Source organism: Osmerus mordax, chromosome 4 (genome assembly GCF_038355195.1).
Source record: "Osmerus mordax isolate fOsmMor3 chromosome 4, fOsmMor3.pri, whole genome shotgun sequence".
NCBI lineage: Eukaryota > Metazoa > Chordata > Actinopteri > Osmeriformes > Osmeridae > Osmerus > Osmerus mordax.
The window spans coordinates 17680169-17700423 of record NC_090053.1 but is presented as its reverse complement, the minus strand read 5'-3'; the positions used below and the strand labels follow the sequence as shown (position 1 = coordinate 17700423).

The following is a 20255-nucleotide window of genomic DNA, read 5'->3' as shown; positions in this document are numbered from 1 at the left end:
ACATGCTTGAGAGAAATAGGTACTACAGACTGGGGGAAACACAAGGCAGATAAATGAGCACACACACACACACACACACACACAGACCATACAGCCATCCAACTGCTCTCAGGCTGTACACCACCCAAGACATTTATGAGTTAGAAGACACAAACACACACTAACACACACCAGGTGTGGAGACTATATGGAACACACACATCTAGAATGGGGCACATGCACTTGCCTTAGAATTCTACTCCAGTCGGTCTCCTAGCAACAGACAGGGTGTGCTGGAGTGCTATAAATATCTTGTTGGTGTGTGATGGTTATGTGTGTGCCCTGTTTGTATGTGTGTTGTTTGTTTGTGTGTGTGCACGCTTTTCAGGGAACGTTTCAAGGTTAGTGCTGGTGGTTCTGTCTAACACAGACCCAACACCAGACAGGAGCTGTAGGCTTCAATCACACTACAATGTGACGAAGAGATGGTGCTGTTCTTTCCTCTGCCAGCAGGCGGTGCTGTTGATCCATCACTCACTGGGCTTTTAGACCTACCTGCGCTGGGATCCTCCCCTTGCGAAGTGTCCACTTGTCCCTCCCTCCCTCCCTCCCTCCCTCCCTCCCTCCCTCCCTCCCTCCCTCCCTCCCTCCCTCCCTCCCTCCCTCCCTCCCTCCCCACCTCGTCGCCTCTCTCACCACCCATCTCTATCCACCCCCCTCTCTCACTCCCTCTCTTTCAAGTCTCAGAGGGGATGGAGAGATGGCAAGCGGACTATCGGTGAAGCTGTCCATTGATGTCGGGAGGTTCTCCTCCTGTGTGTGACTGTTCTCTGAGAGAGTGAGAGACAGGAAGACTGATAGCTGTCCTAGAAACCCACTATTTAGAGAACTGACAACACTAGACACTACAGACTGGAAAGCTGGGTTTGAAATCATTGACTTCATGTTTTTTTTAATCAGTTTGTCCTCTTGCCTTGTGGCCCTCTGGTCATGATATGGTTTTCCGAATACAATTGTGAGAGTCGGTTTGAAAGTCAGCTGCCAATTGTCAGTCTAATCCAACTCTCGGTCGATCAATCAGCTTCTCAATAACTCTGTGTAAGTTTTCCATCCTGTCCTCCCTGTCCATCTCTCCCCCCCCCCCCCTCTCTCTCTCTCTCTCTCTTCCTCTCTGAGAGAAATGTCCTGACTGCAGTTTCAGCAGCTGTCCAATCAGAGCCTGAGCTCCACAGCTGGGACAACTGTATGCTTCCGAACGGAACTAATGGTTTCATAGTCTTCTCATGGATTTAAATTTTTCGGGTCATTCTGACCCATCAGTCATTGGGACCCACCGTCGTATTGCGACAACTTTACCGCATACAAAAACAAAGTGAAGCATTTTCTTTTAACTGTTGGGCTGTCTCAGACCCCCACATTGCGAAGGCTAAAAGAAAATAATTTTCATTTGTTTTTGTATTGGGTAAAATTGGTTAAACACAACGATGGTTTGTTATGAACCTTTGGGTCATGTGACCCGAAAGCAGCACAAGGGTTAAGACAGGGTGCTCTCTCTCTCTCTTTCTCGCTCTCTTTCTATCTTTCCCCCTCGACCCTATCTCCCCCCCTCTCTCTCTCTCTCCCTCTCTCTCTCCCTCTCTCTCTCTCTCTCTCTCTCTCTCATCCTTTCTCTTCCCATCTCTTCTAATTTCCTCCTCTATTCTCCTTGTTGACTCCCACAACTCAGGCTATTGCTAATGTTGGGTTGGTTTTAGGATGCCTTCTGAATGATGGTGGGTTGTCAGGGGTCTCGTGTTGACCACACATTGGGGTTAGAGGTGAGTCTTCTCTGCCCAGGTGTGCAGCAGGCACACCAGCGAGCCAGGAAAGGGAACAGGGGCTTTTTACCGGGTCAAATAAAAAAAAATCTGAAAATCTCTTGAGTCTGATCTGAGTCGAAGTTCAGCTCTACAAGAACGAGAGACAAGCAGAATCCAGATGAAGTCATGAAAACTGTGGCTTTTAATGTAAACACTACATTCGATTGGTATTTCCAGCACGAACATCCCACATGAGATAACAACCATTCACTAAAGAGGAGGGAGCAGAAAGCAGCACAGAAAAGCATTCACTATGAGAGGAGAACAGAAAGAAACGTAAAACCCCGGGAGAGGGAGGGGGAGAGCGAAGGAGAGAACATGTAGGTGAGAAGAATGTCGAAGCTGGGCGTCATCTCGTCATAACACGCAGCGTCACTTGTTTTCAAAGGTAGAAAAGTGAGAGAAGGCAGATCGATAGAGGAGGAGAGTAACATTGTACGTGTGGGGAGTGAGACAGCTGTGCTTTTCAATGCAGACCTGGAAGGTGTGCAAACTAAGAGAAAGAGAGAGGAGAGAAAGGAGAGAGAGACAGAGAGATGTGAGATAGAAAAAGAGAGAGGGACAGAAAGAGAGAGAGGGAGAGAGAGAGAAAGAGAGAGTGATGAAGGACTCTGTACAGTGTGAGGCCCTGCCCCTGTACCCCCTACAGAGGCAGGAAGGACTCTGTACAGTGTGAGGCCCTGCCCCTGTACCCCCTACAGAGGCGGGATGGGCAACAAAGTGGTTCTTCCAAAATAATAAAAATAGATATCATATAATTATGTCATTATAAGTCAGGCTAAGGACACAGGAATGCAGGGAGAACAGGCAAAAAGAACATGGCTACAGTCATAGAACATCTAGATCATGGGTTAGTCAGTAAGAACAGTTCCCACTGCACCATGGAAACCCTTGCAAAACATCTCTTTTTTAAAAAAGGGGAGAGAAACAAATGTTCTGTATAGCTACAAAGCACGAGAAATATACTTTAATAATATTACACAATCCTCATCATTATCATCATCGGCATTGTAATTCTTATCATCGTAATTTATTATTGTCACTTTTTTATAGTTTTACCCCCCCCCCCCCATTTCTTTATAGTTTTATGTGTAAAGATTCTAGAACCTGCGTGTCTACAGAACCCAACCCTGACACAAGTTTGGTGACCTGTAACCCAGTAGGACCACTTCACCAGCAGGGATTGGCTGATTTTACACCCCCCCCCCATCATCCCCACCGTCACCACGCTACACTAGGTGGAGACATTCTCTTCTATGGCCGGCTTTTTCTATTTTTCTATTTTTTTTTCTATTTTGTTACATTTTTTTCAACAGTGTCTATGTGAAGTGTTTAACTGTCTCTATATACAAAGGCTGAATATCTCATGCTGTTCTTGTGAGGAGGGGGAGGAGGACAGGCTGGGTGAGGATGGGGATGAGGGAGGAGCAGGGCCCTGAGAAGGACACCATGGAGGGGTACATGGGGATGGACGGAGATGGAGGAAGAGAGGGATGAGAGGGGGAAATGTGAGAAGTGTGTGGTGAGTGCAGAGGTGTGTGGGATAGACAATCAATAAATACATTAATAAATTAATCAACGATTAATAAAAAGAAATTTACGCGAGGATCTTTACGTGAATGGGTTAGTGGTTAGGTGATTCTAGATCTAGGCCCTAACCTGCCAGGCATCTGGACTTGTGGCACTGATATGACATTTATCACACAACCTGATAGGTTCAGAGGCTTGGCTCACTTGACGTGGCCCACTGTGCACGTAGCCAATGGCAAGGCTGTTAAGAGAAACAGGAAGTAGGGTGTGGAGAGTGAAAGGATGCCTCTGATCTTCTTGAGGTCGAACAGCTGAACTAAACAAATGGAGGGATGAGAGCCCCATTCTCAGAGGACAAGGATGAGAGTGGATGAGAGACTGGACTGATGATAGTGTGCCAGTGTGTGCTAGCTGGTCTGACTGAGGTGAGACCGCGTTAAAACTAGATGTGTTTCTACATCCGTACAGCATTGTTACAGACAGGCAGGCTGGCCTGGCTGTGGTGATTTCATCTGACCTGGCCTGGCCTGGTCTAGTCTGGCCTGACATGGTCTAGACAGGTCTTGTCTGCTCTGGCCTGGCCAGGCTTTTGTGCACAGCTTTGCCCAGTATAGGCAGATACACATGTCATAAATATACACATGATCAAACAATAAAACATGAAAAAAACAACAAAATAAACATATTTGTAAAACAGGTGAGGGTTGTTTTGTTATAAACAGAAAGACACAGTTGGAGAGGGTTTGATCTAGAACCTTGATAAAGGCCGGGCTTCTTTAGGAGATCAGTTCTGTCGGCAGCTCTTTGAAGACAAACTAAAAACATTATATATATATATTTATTTATATATACGTATGCCTATTTTAAAATTATCATTATTAATATTTACCAAGTTGCATTTCAATTAGGATCATTTCCAGAGGAGGGTGGGGGGTTGCGAGGGGGGGCACGGGTGGGACTGATCGCGCTCAGTACAAGCCACACCCTCTCAGGTTGTTGGCGATGATGATGTCAGTGACGGCGTCGAACACCACCTGGATGTTTCCTGTGTCGGTGGCGCAGGTCAGGTGACAGTAGATCTCCTTGTTGGGCGAGCGGTTCTTGCTCTCGAACTGTGCTTGGATGTAGGCAGCAGCGTCCTCGTAGGTGTTAGGACCTGAGGGGGAGGGAGGGGGGCAGGAGAGGGAGGTGGAGCAGGGGGAAGAGGGAGGGGGGGGCAGACGATTATTGTGCGACTTGTGTCAGTCTAGTCATAACTGTTTCTTTCTGCTGTGTCCTTCTGGCCCTTATGGTTTGGTGTGTGTGGTATATGTGGTGTGTGTGTGTGTAGTATGTATGTGTGGTGTGTGTGTATGTGTGAGTGTGTAGTATGTGTGTGTGGTGTGGTGTGTGGTGAGCGTGTCAGGGAGTCTGATGGGTGAGTGGTTAGGGAATCGGGCAACTAATCAGAAGCTTCGATTCCTGGCTGTGCCAAAAATGACGTTGTGTCCTTGGGCAAGGCACTTCACCCTACTCGCCTCGGAGGAATGTCCCTGTACTTACTGTAAGTCGCTCTGGATAAGAGTGTCTGCTAAATGTAAATGTGGTGTGTGTGTGGTATACAGTATGTGGTGTGTAGTGTACAGCATGTGGTGTGTGTGTGTGGTGTACCGTGTGTGGGGAGTGTGTAGCGTGCAGACGGAGGGAGACAGTCTCTTCCTTCCTCTGGCTGATGAAGCGTGGCTGCCTCTGCTGGCCAAGCTGTAGCTGAACACCTCAGTACAGAACCCAGGAGAAGAGACACACGCCGAACTCCCCTCTCTGCCTCTTGCTCTGTCTCTGCCCATCTTTCTGTCTCTCTGTCTGTTTATCCACCTGTCTCTTAATCTCTGACTACCCCCTGTCTCTCTGGCTGCCTCTCTCTACGTCTGCCTGACTTTAACTCTGTCTATCTGTCTCTCTCTGTTTATTCACCTGTCTCTATCTCTGTCTATCTGTCTATCTATTTGTGTCTCCATCTCTGTCTGTATGTCTGCCTGACTGGCTCTCTCTCCCTTTGGTTCCTCCAGCAGGTTGATGGTGGGGTCTGGCATCTGTAATGGAGTGCTGTGGTGTGAACTGGGCTGGGCTTCTTACCTGTGTATTCGGGGAAACAGATACTCAAAGCAGACTTCTTGATCTTCTCAGCGAACAAGTCCTTCTTGTTGAGGAAGAGGATGATGGAGGTGTCAATGAAGAACTTGTTGTTACAGATGGAATCAAACAGCATTAGAGACTCGTGCATGCGATTCTGCAGAGGGGAAGATGAGGAAGAGGAGGGGAAAGAGGAGAAGAAGGAGGACAGGGAGGACAGCGAGAGAATGGAGGGAGAGAGAGAGAGAAGAGGACAGGTTAGAGTCAAAGCAGTATAACCCTGGCAGAAGTAGCAGAGTCCCAGTCAGCCTGGACAGGAAGGAGGAGCCCCATGAAGCACCCTAATAGGACAGAACAGGAGAGAAGATCAACCATGTGACTGATTAACCACCAATCGGAGCAGTGTGAGGCGGTGTGCGTTGGCAGGGAGAGATGGCGGGGTGTCTGTTATCTGGGCTTCTGTGTAAATAAGAGCATGATATTCTTAGTCCGGTGTGACGTGTGTGTGAGAGACGGTGACGGTGTGTGAGGGTTTGTCTCAGTCCCAACCGACATCACAAGAGTCAAATGGACAGAGGAAAAAAAAACAAGTCAAAACTCCAGAATCCAGTAGAAAGAATCCAATGCGTGTTTTCATGTGGTGCTTTATTAGGATGTTCTTAATAAAAAATACACCTTTCAATAAATAAGAGAGCAGGGGAGAGGAGAGTAGAGAAGAGGACAGCAGAAGAGAGGAGAGAAGAGAGGAGGAAAGAAGAGGAGGGGAGAGGAGAAAGGGAGCAAAATAGCATTCATTACAGCAGTGAAATATCATACAGCTTCTCCAACCAGGACATGGACAGCTGGACAGGGGCTAAGGGGTTACGGTAGGGTTGGAGGGCAAGGTTCTGGGTAAGGTTGAGTTGTAGGGGTTAATGTGTTGGTGTCTTTGGTAGGCTGAGCTGGTGACTAACACCATTCATTGTTTATATGTTTATGTAGCTTATTATTTGTCCATTGTATTTATATAGTTAGTATTATTTATAATGTTTTTCATTACTGCATTCTCTCTATATTTTGCTTGTCTTTCTGCTGCTGAAAGAAATATATTTCCCCGCCTGGGGATTCCTGAAGTTTTGATAATCTTATCTTTTAGCTAAGGTAGGATTAGTGGCAGGCAGGTTGGTTTCTCTAAGAGGTTCTGTACACTTGAAGCAGATCAAGACACAGCCTTTTAAAAAGAGCAAAAAAGCTGAAGTGCATAATGGGAGTCACCAGGAGCTTTGCTGATGAGGTTCTCTGACCTACAGGTTAGGCTTGAGTCTGAGGAGCATTCTAGAACACACAACATTCTAGAACACACACATTCGCAGCATTCTAGAACACACATGTTCGCAGCATTCTAGAACACACAACATTCTAGAACACACGTTTGCAGCATCCTGGAACAAACAAGTTTGGAGTATTCTAGAACACACACGTTCGCAGCACTCTAGAACACACACGTTCGCAGCATTCCAGAACACACACGTTCGCAGCATTCTAGAACACACAACATTCTAGAACCCACGTTTGCAGCATCCTGGAACAAACAAGTTTGCAGCATTCTAGAACACACACGTTCGCAGAACTCTAGAACACACACGTTCGCAGCATTCCAGAACACACACGTTCGCAGCATTCTAGAACACACATGCTCTAGGCCTGTATACTGCAGCAATGGGCCTGTCTGGATTCCCCAGTTCTAGATGCTATTGTTACATCCTTCATGTCTGCAGTATCTGTTCTGAAAGCGACGTTCTCGGCTGCCCAAGGAGGTGAGAGCAACTTCCTCCTCCTCCTTCTCACATCTGTGTGTCAGGGTCAACAGACTTGCTGCTGTTTTCATCTGTCTCCCTCAGTCACTAGCGCCTCAGTAGTTCTACACCAGACACACGGCAAATCCTTTTACCTTGGCTTCAGCCTCAATCACCTCAGTCTGACTGCCTGGGTAATAAACTTCATTAACCAGTGTCCTCCATGACTGCTCCTGTTATTGCCTATCAACCAGTGTTATTATTGTCTGTCTGTCAGACAGACAGGTTTAAGGCCAAAGACACAAACACACACAAACACACACAAACACACACAAACACACACACAAAGCCCTTTGTAAAATTCACACAGGCTATTCCCTGTCCATAACTCTGCTCTAAAGAGACCAGAAGTGCTTGAGACGGCAGTTGTCGGGGATTACAATTACTGTACCTTACTGCTGGCCTCCATTTTAGTTTGGCCTCTGGAATGGGAGAGAATGTCTCCACTATGGCACACAGGGGCTGTTAATAACTCCACCTCCCCTCCCTCTCAAACACACACATCAAAACACACATCAAACAAACATACACACAGATGCACCTGGACCCTGTCTGGGCGTGACCCCGTAAAGCAGACCAATCAGAGAACAGTATGAGTCAGAGCATCTGTCTCCATGACAACGGAGGGACATGGATGTCCTATCTTCTCTCTGGAACTGTATTTGGCATGGGCAGACAGGGTGTTGTGACATTTCCTGTTCTCCCCGAGGGCCTGTGCCAGCCAGCATGAAACAGCTGACTTTTGGATATACCTCCACACCAGGTCACCACACACACACACATACTTTTCAGATATCTGATACACACAACCTGCCCTCTGGTAATTACAGATTAGCTGGGAATGTGCCGAGGTGACGAAGCAACCTGCTGGTCTAACACGGGGACATCACGGTCTCAGTTACGACTTCCACCTCACCAGAGAACGAGTCTGAACCAACCTTCACACTTCTGACCAGGAGGCTTGTAGCAACAGCAGCAAGCTAAGCTAGGCACGCTATCCCACGACTAAGCACTTACGCTTACAAGCAGAAAAAAACATAAATAGAACGGACCAAAGGTAATCCACGAATTCACATTATTTACACAGCAGGCTACGTTTCTCCGTTCTCAAACGCAGCGATCAATCAATCAGCAGGGTCACAAAACATTCTACAAAAACCCCATCTCCTGTAACTCAACTAGCCTGCAGGAGGGGAAGCTGACAGGAAACTATATGGACTCACCCCAAAACACCTTAGTGTCTGAGAGCCAGTGTTCTGTCTACGGCACTGACACTACAGCTCAGAGATCAATGGAACCTCAAAAGAGAGGGGCTGGTTCATAATGAATAATAATAAACAAGTACAAGTGTTTCTTTGGTTTGCTAGCGGGCAGGACTAGAGGATCAAAGAGAGGGGGGGGGGGTACCCTGGAGGATAAGGTCTACTTAGGACAGGGAGACTTTCATAGACGGGGGCTGGGCTTGTTGACACTGGGCGGGGCTTAAGGTGCTGTGGGCGTGGTCAGTAGAGGCCGCAGATCCTCAAGTTGTTAGCGATGATCACATCCGTGACAGCGTCAAACACAAACTGTATGTTGTTGGTGTCAGTGGCGCAGGTCTCGTGGGTGTACACCTCCTTGTCGAGAGACTGGTTCTTACTCTCGTACTGAGACTTAATGTAGGCCGCCGCCTCCATGAAGGTGTCGGGACCTGGGGGATTGGCAGAAAGAGACAGGAAACAGGAAGGACGACAGAACATAAATACGATATTAGTCCTGAAAATTTGGAGAGGAAACAGTTTAAACTCCTCCTGCAGTGCAGTAGAGGTGGTTTAAAACCAGGTTTTAGTGATGTCATTCGACTAGTATTTCTCTCTCTCTCTCTCTCTCTCTCTCACACACACACTGTCTCTTCCCCCCCTTCTCTCTCCACCTCCCTCCCTCAATCTCTCTCTCTTTCTCCCTCTCACTCTATAATTCTGTCCAGCTAACCCGGAGAAAGGCCAGGGATGGAGGGATGCACAAACGGAGAGGGAACGACAGGAGAAACAACAGTCTCCTCTCCTCCGTAGAGAAACGAGTAACAATCCCCGTCTAAGCCTATTCATCCCCTCCTCCCCCGCAATCCATTCGTCCCCTTTCTGTTCATCCCTCTCTCCATCCAGCCCTTTCTGTTCATCCCTCTCTCCTTCCAGCCCTTTCTGTTCATCCCTCTCTCCTTCCAGCCCTTTCTGTTCATCCCTCTCTCCTTCCAGCCCTTTATGTTCATCCCTCTCTCCTTCCAGCCCTTTCTGTTCATCCCTCTCTCCTTCCAGCCCTTTCTGTTCATCCCTCTCTCCATCCTTCTATTGTTTTCAGCTTCGATTCATGTTCTATTACGTTACATGATAAATCTACTTATGCTCTGTGCCACTCTGCATTTCTATTGCATCACATTCTACGTATTGGTTGTGTCCTATTCTTCCTCCAGTCCTCGGTGATGGTCTACCTGAGTACTCAGGGAAGCAGATGGAGAGAGGAGACTTTTGGATCTTCTCCTGGAATATGTCCTTCTTGTTGAGGAACAGAATGATCGACGTCTTCTTGAACCACTTGTTGTTGCAGATGCTGTCAAACAGCTTCATAGACTCATGCATGCGGTTCTGCAGGTACATAGGATAACACGTCACTCCACGGTCTCGGACACGCACTGTCACACACACGCACTGTCACGCACACAAACTGTCAGGCACGCGCACGCACTGTCACACACACGCGCACACGCACTGTCACGCACACAAACTGTCAGGCACGCGCACGCACTGTCACACACACGCGCACACAAACTGTCAGGCACGCGCACGCACTGTCACGCACACACACTGTCACGCACACAAACTGTCAGGCACGCACTGTCACACACACGCGCACACAAACTGGCACGCACACGAACTGTCAGACACACACACACGCAGCCCTGCACGCCGAACGGCACACACACACTTTACTGCACAGTATGATAACCACAAAAGAGGAAGTGAAAAGAGGAAGACTGGAAAGAACACAAAGCTGGTTGTGATTTCGTCTGAAGGGACGGTGAGGGCTAGACTACAAGCTTGACCGCTACACTGCAAAAACCTCTCAAAAAAAAAAACGAGTTTTGAGCTTGCTCGCGCTTAGTAAAACAAGGTCATTGGGCTGGCAGTGCAATAAGGACATTTCCCTTGATAAGATTTCTGAAAAGAATATGTCGTTTACTTAAATCCAACCATATTTAAAATCTAAAAACAAGATTATCACTCAGATGTACAGTTTTTGCAGTATATGGCTGGAATCAGCAGAGATTGGCCCTCACTCTGTGCAATTAGATCGTTAGATACCCTCAGGTCTATCTTTAATGATCGTTAGATACCCTCGGGTCCATGTTTAATGATCATTAGATACCCTCGGGTCCATGTTTAATGATCATTAGATACCCTCGGGTCCATGTTTAATGATCATTAGATACCCTCGGGTCCATGTTTAATGATCATTAGATACCCTCGGGTCCATGTTTAATGATCATTAGATACCCTCGGGTCCATGTTTAATGATCATTAGATACCCTCGGGTCCATGTTTAATGATCATTAGATACCCTCGGGTCCATGTTTAATGATCATTAGATACCCTCGGGTCCATGTTTAATGATCATTAGATACCCTCGGGTCCATGTTTAATGATCATTAGATACCCTCGGGTCCATGTTTAATGATCATTAGATACCCTCGGGTCCATGTTTAATGATCATTAGATACCCTCGGGTCCATGTTTAATGAACGTTAAAAGTATTTTCATGGGTCACAGAGGCAATGTTCTTTGAGCTGCAAAGTTCTACGTGTGCATGTCGATGTTCTAAAGCGGCTTTCTGTCCTTGCCTTCAGAACAAGATAGAGAGAGGGAGATGAGTAGCCCGGCGCGTCAGGAGGTGAGCAGAGGAAGCCCAGTTAGACAGTTCAGATGCAGTTCGGGGTTCTCCAGTTTACAGTTGTGACACAGGGGCGGTTGTGCTTAGTAACAAGTCTTCGTACGACTTCACAATGTTGTTAATCCTCTCGGGTTGTTTTCTCACTGGCAGCAGTTCCTTCTCTGACGTGAGAGACTGTTGCTTTGTTCTCGAGGGGAAAAAGCGCAACATTCAATCAACACGGCCGTACGGACGTTCACATTTAGTTAACGCCGCCTCACAGTCAATTTGCTTTCAGCTAACACAGGACGGCAACTAAAACAGATCTATTTAGAGAGACAGCTCGCACAGAATTGTGGGAAAGCCTGGCATGGCCAATAGGAGGTTAGAAATGACCACCTATCAACCGAAGAGATAAGGTGCCCATGCTGCGTGTCAGCTGAGCATGTGATTAGACTGAGAACGAGGTAACACACACACACACACACACACACATCACAGCCAGAGAGAGGACCTTTTTCTAACTACAGTTTCTGCTCTAGTGTTCTGTTCTGGTGGGAGTGGTCATACCTGTCAGGTGATTTTGGCGGCCCCTCTGGTTGGTTAGAGAGGACAGTCGATGATGAGAAGTGACAGGAGAAGGAGGGGCCAGGAGGGAGGGAGGGGGGTCAGCGAAGAGGAACTCAAGCCCGACTCATCTCTCCCCCACAGAAAACACACATTTTCACCACACATACACGGACAAGCACACACACACTACTCTCACACACACACACGCACTGCCCCCAACGCTGAAAGGAGAGACTGTACAGCAGGAATAAGAAGACCCCAGACCTGGCAGAAGTGACAGTGGGCGACCAAGGTGTGTGTGTGTGTGTGTCAGCAGAAACAGTGGGAGAGGCAGTGAGGTAGAAAGAAAGCAGGGGGAACTTCCACTGTGTGTGTGTGGGTGTGGGGGTGTGTGGCAGTTGCAACCGTCAACCGTGTTCAACTGTTCTGGAGCATAATACCCATCAATATGTCGACAGCCCATTTCAGTGTTCGCTGTTATGGCACCTGCCTAGCGCTCTGCGCTGTAAATCACATCAACACAGCCCAGCAGAGGAAGCAGGGACATCCTGTCTATGCCTCTTCAGCTCCGGCATCACAGGCCTAGCTATCTATACAGCTGCCAACACACCGCTGAGCTACCATGACCTAAGAGGCCCTTCGCTGCTCCTGGGTCGGGGTCTGAATACTTACCAGCTGGGCTGACCAGCCACAGCAGGATCCATCTTGCCTCTCTATGTAAAGCTGTGGTCAGGGGGCGGCTTTGCATGCAGCTTTGCATGTACACGGTATCTTAACAACCTGATGTCCCAAACAACTCCTGCTGTATGGTTTGCTTAGCAAAAACAGCCAGTGGATTATGAGCCTGCACTGGAAGCACAGTGCCATTAATGGATTTGAATTTTATGTCGCTGTGAGGAACGGAACTCTGGGCATCAGAGGAAGAGGGAGCTCCCCTCCCTACACGCTCTACGGCCGAAAGGTCCGGTTATTGATCGAACACGTGTGAACTTTGACACCTTGGAGAGCCATCAGAAGTCGGATGGATCCGCTTCTGAATAAAAGAACAGTTGTAGGTGTGTGTGTGGGCGTGTGTATGTGTGTGCGGGCATGTGTGTGCGAGTGTTTGTGCGGGCGGGAGTGTGTGTGTGTGTGTGAGACTCACCGTGGTCTCATCTTCGTGCAGAACCTGGTCATAACCACTCAGGGCCACGCAGAAGATGATGGCGGTCACATCCTCGAAGCAGTGGATCCACTTCTTCCTCTCCGACCGCTGGCCTCCCACGTCAAACAGCCTGGAGAACACACACACGTACACACATATACACACACATACACGTACATACATATACATATACAGACACACATTTATACACACACACACACGATGTTGAGACACAGAATCCTTGGGCAGCATCATTAGCAGTGTTGGCTCATTAGTGGCTCATATTTGCATAAATCTTCTTCATCCTCATCATGTCTGTCTGATTTTCAGTCATCTCTGAACATTAGCTGACGGACAGATGGAGAAAGACAAAGACATTCATCTGACAGGAGAGAGAGAATGAGAGATAGAATAGTGTGAGACAAGGAGAGAGAGGAGGAGAGAGAGGAGAGAGAGCAGGATAGTGTGAGAGTAGGAGAGAGTAGAGAGAGACATGAGGAGAGAGAGCAGGATAGTGTGAGAGGAGGAGAGATAGGAGAGAGAGCAGGATAGTGTGAGAGGAGGAGAGAGAGGGGAGGGAGACATGAGGAGAGCAAGCAGGATAGTGTGAGAGGAGGAGAGAGAGGAGAGAGACATGAGGAGAGAGAGCAGGATAATGTGAGAGGTGGAGAGAGAGTAGAGAGAGCAGGATAGTGAGAGCAGGATAGTGAGAGGAGGAGAGAGAGGAGAGAGAGCAGGATAGTGTGCGAGGTGGAGAGAGAGGAGAGAGACCTGAGGAGAGAGAGCAGGATAGTGAGAGAGGAGGAGAGAGAGGAGAGAGAGACATGAGGAGAGAGAGCAGGATAGTTTGAGAGGAGGAGAGAGAGCAGGATAGTGTGAGAGGAGGAGAGAGAGGAGAGAGACATGAGGAGAGAGAGAAGCAAAAGGGCGTGAGAGAAGTAGAGGAGGAGAGGGAGAGGAGTTCACGTGGAGAAAGAGGAGACAAAAAAGTGGGGATTGAAAAAAGAGCTGATACTGCTAATGTTCATAAAGACAATGGTGAAAACCCATGCCTCTTCTTCACAAAGAAACAGAGAGAGGAGGAGGAAGATGAGTAATTACACAGAGCAGATAATGAGAAGAGTTCCCTACAGGTCCCCTGTTCACAGTTTAATCTCATTCATCTGGTGACTACTAAAAATGGCATTATTCTATTACGCGAACAGTGGAATCTATAAATCACTCACTACATTGATCACATGGCAAAACAAAAACTGTTACCAGATGATGTCAAAATCCCTGGCCTGTAGCCAGGCAACAAGCCAGCCAGGTGTGTGTGTGTGTGTGTGTGTACCTGAAGTGCAGGTTCTTGAAGGTGAAGTGTGTTTCTACGATGCCCGTGGTCTTGACCCGAGTCCTCAGGATGTCCTGCTCTGTGGGCTGGTAGTCTGATGCTCCAATCCGGTCTAAACTGTCCAGGTAGCTGAGGACAGACAGACAGGCAGGTCAGACAGACAGGCAGGACAGAGGTCAGGACACACACTGACAGGACAGAGATGTAGACAGACAGGTGAGACAGTCAGATTGACATGCGGGCTAGAGAAGCAGACACGTGGGTTAGTAAGAGCCAGATTGAGACGGCTGTGAAGCCAGTATTTATGGCCAGAACTGAGCCAGGATAGCGACAGCAGGTTCACAGGCAGCAGTCAGACTGGGATTGATGCAGACTTGTTAATTAAAAGACTTTAATCATTGATCTGGCGGAGAGAGAGAGAAATAGGGAGACAGACTAAAAAAGAGAGAGAGGGAAATTCTGAAAAAGAGAGAAAGAGGGATAAACAGTAGGAAAGAGGCAGATGGAACAGTGGTGTTGCTTGTCAGAGGGGCTTGTATGGACACTACAGGACAGCTATGAGTATTGAGTGGTAGCTGTTCCCAGAGGGGACTCCAGAACAGAGCTGGACCAGCACAGAATCCTGACCTGCTACTCTGCTGCTCACTGCTGCTGTGTGTGTGTGTGTGTGTGTGTGTGTGAAGGTGTGTGTGTGAAGGTGTGTGTGTGAGCGTGTATGCGAGCGTGTATGTGTGTGTGCGTGTGTGAGAGTGTGTGTGTGTGGGTGTGAGAGTGTGTGTGTGAGGGTGAGTGTGTGTGAGTGTGTCTAGGTGTGTGTGTGAGAGGGTGAGTGTGTGTGTGTGTCAGGGTGAGTGTGTGTACTGTAAGTGTGTATGTGTGGTGTGTACTCGTGGTTCAGAGCCAGCAGAGCTCCAAGGCTCTCCTGGCCAGCTGCAGTATTCAGCAGCACTGTGACAACTTTCCAGCTCGCATGGTGACACACACATACACACAGTGCTGTGCAAAAGTCTCAGGCTTTCATTTTTCTTTTGTTCTCACTTGAGTTCAGTCTGAAATGTTTGTCTTTTGTATTTGTGCGGCCGTATAAAAGTGCAATGTTGAGAAAAACTATTTGTTTAGTCTTTTCATTTCTTATAGCATTTTTGCTGTACTGAATTTGTGGAAAAGACATTTGCACAGTTCTGTATTTAGTATACATACATACATACATACATACATACATACATACATACATACATACATACATACATACATACATACATACATACATACATACATACATACATATATACTGCTCAAAAAAAGGAACACTTTGAAAACACAAAAATTATGTTGGATATATATACTGATATGGACAGTTTAATGTCTTAGGAAAGAAAGGATGCCACATCTTTTGATGGAAGTAAAATGTGTCAGGCTCGTCCATTTAGCCAAAATTCAAGTTCTGCAACTCAAAAGGCTTCTCAATATCTTGTGTGGCCCCCACGTGCTTGTGTGCATGCTTGACAACGTCGCAACATGCTCCTAATGAGACGACAGATGGTGTCTTGTGGGATGTCCTCCCAGATCTGTCGAAGGGCATCAGAAGCAACCTGGCGGCGTCTGATGGACCGAAACATTATGTCCCACAGGTGTTCTCTCGGGTTTAGGTCAGGTGATCGTGAGGGCCATTCAATTGTTTCGATTTCTTCATCCTCCAGGGACTGCCTGCATACTCTTGCCACGTGAGGCCGGGCATTGTCGTGCATCAGGGGGAACCCAGGACCTACTGCACCAGCGTAGGGTCTGACCATGGCTTCAAGGATTTCTTCCCGATACCTAATGGCAGTCAGACTGCCGTTCTCTAGCCTGTAGAGGCCTGTGCGTCCCTCCATGGATATGTCTCCCCAGACCATCACTGACCCACCACCAAACCGGTCATGCTGAACGATGTTGCAGGCAGTACAGGATTCTCCTTGGCTTCTCCAGACCCTTTCACGTCCATCACAGGTGCTCAGGGTCAACCTGTTGTCATCTGTGAAAAGCACAGGGCGCCAGGGGCGACATGCCAGTTCTGGTGTTCTATAGCAAATGCCAAGTGAGCTCCACGGTGCTGGGCAGTGAGCACAGGGCACACTACAGGACGTCACGCCCTGACGCCACCCACATGAAGTCTGTTTCTGATGGTCTGGGCAGAGACATTCACACCAGTGGCCTGCTGGAGGTCATTCTGTAGGGCTCGGGCAGTGCTCAACCTGTTCCTCCTTGCACCAAGCAGCAGATATCGGTCCTGCTGATGGGCTGAGGACCTTCTACGGCCCTGTCCAGCTCTCCTAGAGTAACTGCCTGTCTCCTGGAATCTCCTCCATGTTCTGGAGATTCTACTGACCAGATCATTATCAGAGAAGTGCAATTGAATTCATGCCATACCCTGATAAAAAATGGTTTGAGCAGTGTATATACACACACACACACACACACATATACATATACAGTATATATAGTACACACACAGCTGCATGAATACTTGAACACATGCACACACAAATGCAAAAGGGTAGCCGTGTGTTTGGACAGATGATGGGTCAGTAGTGACTCAACGGACGATGGGAGAGGAGGAGAAAGATAGAAGTAGATATCCCAGGACCTCTGAGGGACTCTGCGCTCTGGGCCCTGCCTTCTTGAAATACATACACACACACACAAACACACACACATACTCACAAACACGCATACAGGCACACACACAAACTCAAACCCACAAACACAAATAATATCTCACATATTTGTCCTATTTTAGTGGAAGGTTTATTTAATGGAGTCTAATTTGAGCAGTCCTGTTTTGTCAGATGCCTGCATTGGACAGGGTCCAGAACGCCAGTCACCTTTGCAGCCTCCAGCCTCACATGCTGTGACATTTAACACACACGGACTGGTTTCCAGTTTGCTGCTGTAGTTAAATCAAGGATATGGTCCCCCAACACTACATCCTGGTGTGTAACAGCATCAATCAGCCCTCACAGCCAGTGTTGGGAGACTGATATCCCTCTTATGGGAGCTGCGGACCTCAGGGACCACAACCACTCCAATGTAAACGCCTGCACTCGTATCAGGGCCATACATCACACATGTGTTTATGCATGTATATGCACACGCCTGGGTGTGTTTGATCTATAAATCTCGTATCGACCGGCCGCTGATGAGAGTTGGATTGATCTAGGAGAAGCGAACCCATCCGGTAGAAGGTTGAAGACGTGGGTGAACCACACACACACAGACACGCACATATATACACACGCACACAGCTACACACACACACACACACAGATATAGACACACATAAAAAAACACACATATATATATATACACACATGCCCACACACCCCACACACCCGTGGGGCAGCTGTGTTTTACTCACTACTGGGCGGAGTCGTTGAGCTGGTACTCGCGGGCGCGGCTGAAGCACTCCTGGATGGCTGCGTCGGACCACAGACGCATCATGGCGCCCAGCAGCTCTGGGGAGTACGGCTCCGTGTCCTCCATGCGGCTCACCACGTCACACACCATCTTAGCATCCGCCTGCCCGGCACAGAGGAGACAGGTTACACACACTGCACGCACACTGCACACACTCTGTACACACTGCACGCACACTGCACACACACTGCACACACTCTGTACACACTGTACACACACTGTACACACACTACACACACACTGTACACACACTGCACACACACTGCACACACTCTGTACACACTGCACACACACTACACACACACTGCACGCACACTGCACACACACTGCACACACTCTGTACACACTCTGTACACACTGCACACACACTACACACACACTGCACGCACACTGCACACACACTGCACACACACTGCACACACTCTGTACACACTCTGTACACACTGCACACACACTACACACACACTGCACGCACACTGCACACACACTGCACACACTCTGTACACACTCTGTACACACTGTACACACACTGTACACACACTACACACACACTGTACACACTGTACACACACTGTACACACACTGCACACACACTGTACACACTGTACACACACTGTACACACACTACACACACACTGTACACACTGTACACACACTGTACACACACTGCACACACACTGTACACACTGTATACACACTGTACACACACTGCACACACACTGTACACACACACTGTACACACACTGTACACACACTGCACACACACTGCACACACACTGTACACACTCTGTACACACACTGTACTTACACTATACATTCTCCATACGCTTTACATACCCTATAAACACTTTCACTCTATACATACTGTATGCATACCCTATACACACACTACTTACCCTATACCTACACTATGCACACACAATACATACTCTATGCATACCCTATACACACAATTTACATACACTATACTTACACTATACACACTATACATTCCCTATAAATACACTATACACCATATACACACACTATACATACACTTCTATATGCATACCCTATTCACCTCCAATTCATACACACAATATCCAATACTATTCATAAACACAATATACATGTCCAATACTATTCATAAACACAATATACGTGTGCAATACTATTCATAAACACAATATACATGTCCAATACTATTCATAAACACAATATATGTGTCCAATACTATTTATAAACACAATATACATGTCCAATACTATTCATACACACACTATACATGTCCAGTACACAATCTATGCGTAAACTTTCCATTAACTCTATAGGACTGACAACTGTACACACACCATCTTGGTAAAATAGCGGCAAATGATGATGGCATTACACACTGCATTAAAACACGCACACACTCATACAAACAGACACACACACATATACACGGCAAATAGAGTTTATGTAAGGTTGCATCCTGTAGATGCGCTTTCCTGAATGCTGCAGTTTCCGGCGCTCAGATAACATACTTCTATAGTTACAGAGTAAATAAAAAATACAGCTATCTGATCTCACCACTGAACACAATCTGTTTTGGTTGCAGCAATATCAACAAGTGTAGTTCTGCAGGGGAGGGGGGGGGCTGTGGCTCTACAAGTGACCCTGATCTGTGCTCACACACACACACACGTTCACACACACATTCACACTCACACAAACATGCACGCGCACACACGGTCACACACACAGAAGTTCACACAGGTTCACACACACATTCACACACACACACACACACACACATACACACACACACACACACTCTCTTTGGATAAAAGCAGCAGCTAATTGAACAAACTGTTAAATGTACAGTAAGGTTCTTGGAGGGGGAGTGTATTTCTGTCCAACCTAACGACCCCCCATTGCTAGGCCAGAAAACCCTAGAGCGCTAACTCAATTACTGAAGGAGTGTCCTGTATGTGTGTGTGTGTGTGTGTGTGCATGTGTGTGTGTCCTCCTGATCCCACTGCAGCTGCTGGTCCCACCCGCATCCTGTGGGCTGAGTGATTAGTCCAGAATGAAACTCGAGGCGCACACACACACACACACACACACACACAAATGCAGAGAGAGGCGGAGGGATAAACATAAACAAGAGGGAAGCCTTAGTGCAGCTTTCTGGTCTGAGGAAGACGGAATGAATGGAGGAGGTAAAGGAAGACGTTTATTGACGTGTGAACATTGTGTATGTGTCGTGTACACTACACCTGACATACGCCTCAAACACGCAAGACCTACGCCTACGAGAACAGTATGCCAAACTGTTTGATAGATCTCGAGGCGTGCGCCCAGGCAGGTGTCATGTGTGCTTCGCATACTGACACTATTGCGCAGCACAGAAACTAGGGCTTCTATTCACTACAATGAATCAAATTTTTATCACGATCACGATTTTGCCTTCCCACGATCGAATTCGCGTGATCGAGCGATATTTAAAATGCGTCATTCCGTTTATAGTATCAACGTTTTAGTTTTTTTTGCTTCCTAAAATATATTTGTAT

At 47.5% G+C, this 20255-nt stretch overlaps 1 protein-coding gene across 2 annotated transcripts in view; it reads right to left on the bottom strand.

The window, feature by feature from the left end:
- Positions 1 to 3309: 3309 nt before the first annotated feature.
- gnao1a (guanine nucleotide binding protein (G protein), alpha activating activity polypeptide O, a) overlaps positions 3310 to 20255 on the bottom strand; it is a 64865-nt gene continuing 47919 nt past the window's right edge. The window contains exons 4-8 of one of the 2 annotated variants that reach the window (XM_067234040.1): positions 17663 to 17823; positions 14266 to 14394; positions 12933 to 13062; positions 5484 to 5637; positions 3310 to 4524 (exon numbers count right to left, since the gene is read on the bottom strand). In XM_067234040.1, the coding sequence (XP_067090141.1) occupies positions 4337 to 4524; positions 5484 to 5637; positions 12933 to 13062; positions 14266 to 14394; positions 17663 to 17823 (762 nt within the window). In that variant the 3' untranslated portion in view covers positions 3310 to 4336. Of the gene's footprint in view, positions 4525 to 5483; positions 5638 to 8633; positions 9006 to 9782; positions 9937 to 12932; positions 13063 to 14265; positions 14395 to 17662; positions 17824 to 20255 lie in introns of those variants that run through there. The other variant, XM_067234041.1, reaches the window with a different exon arrangement.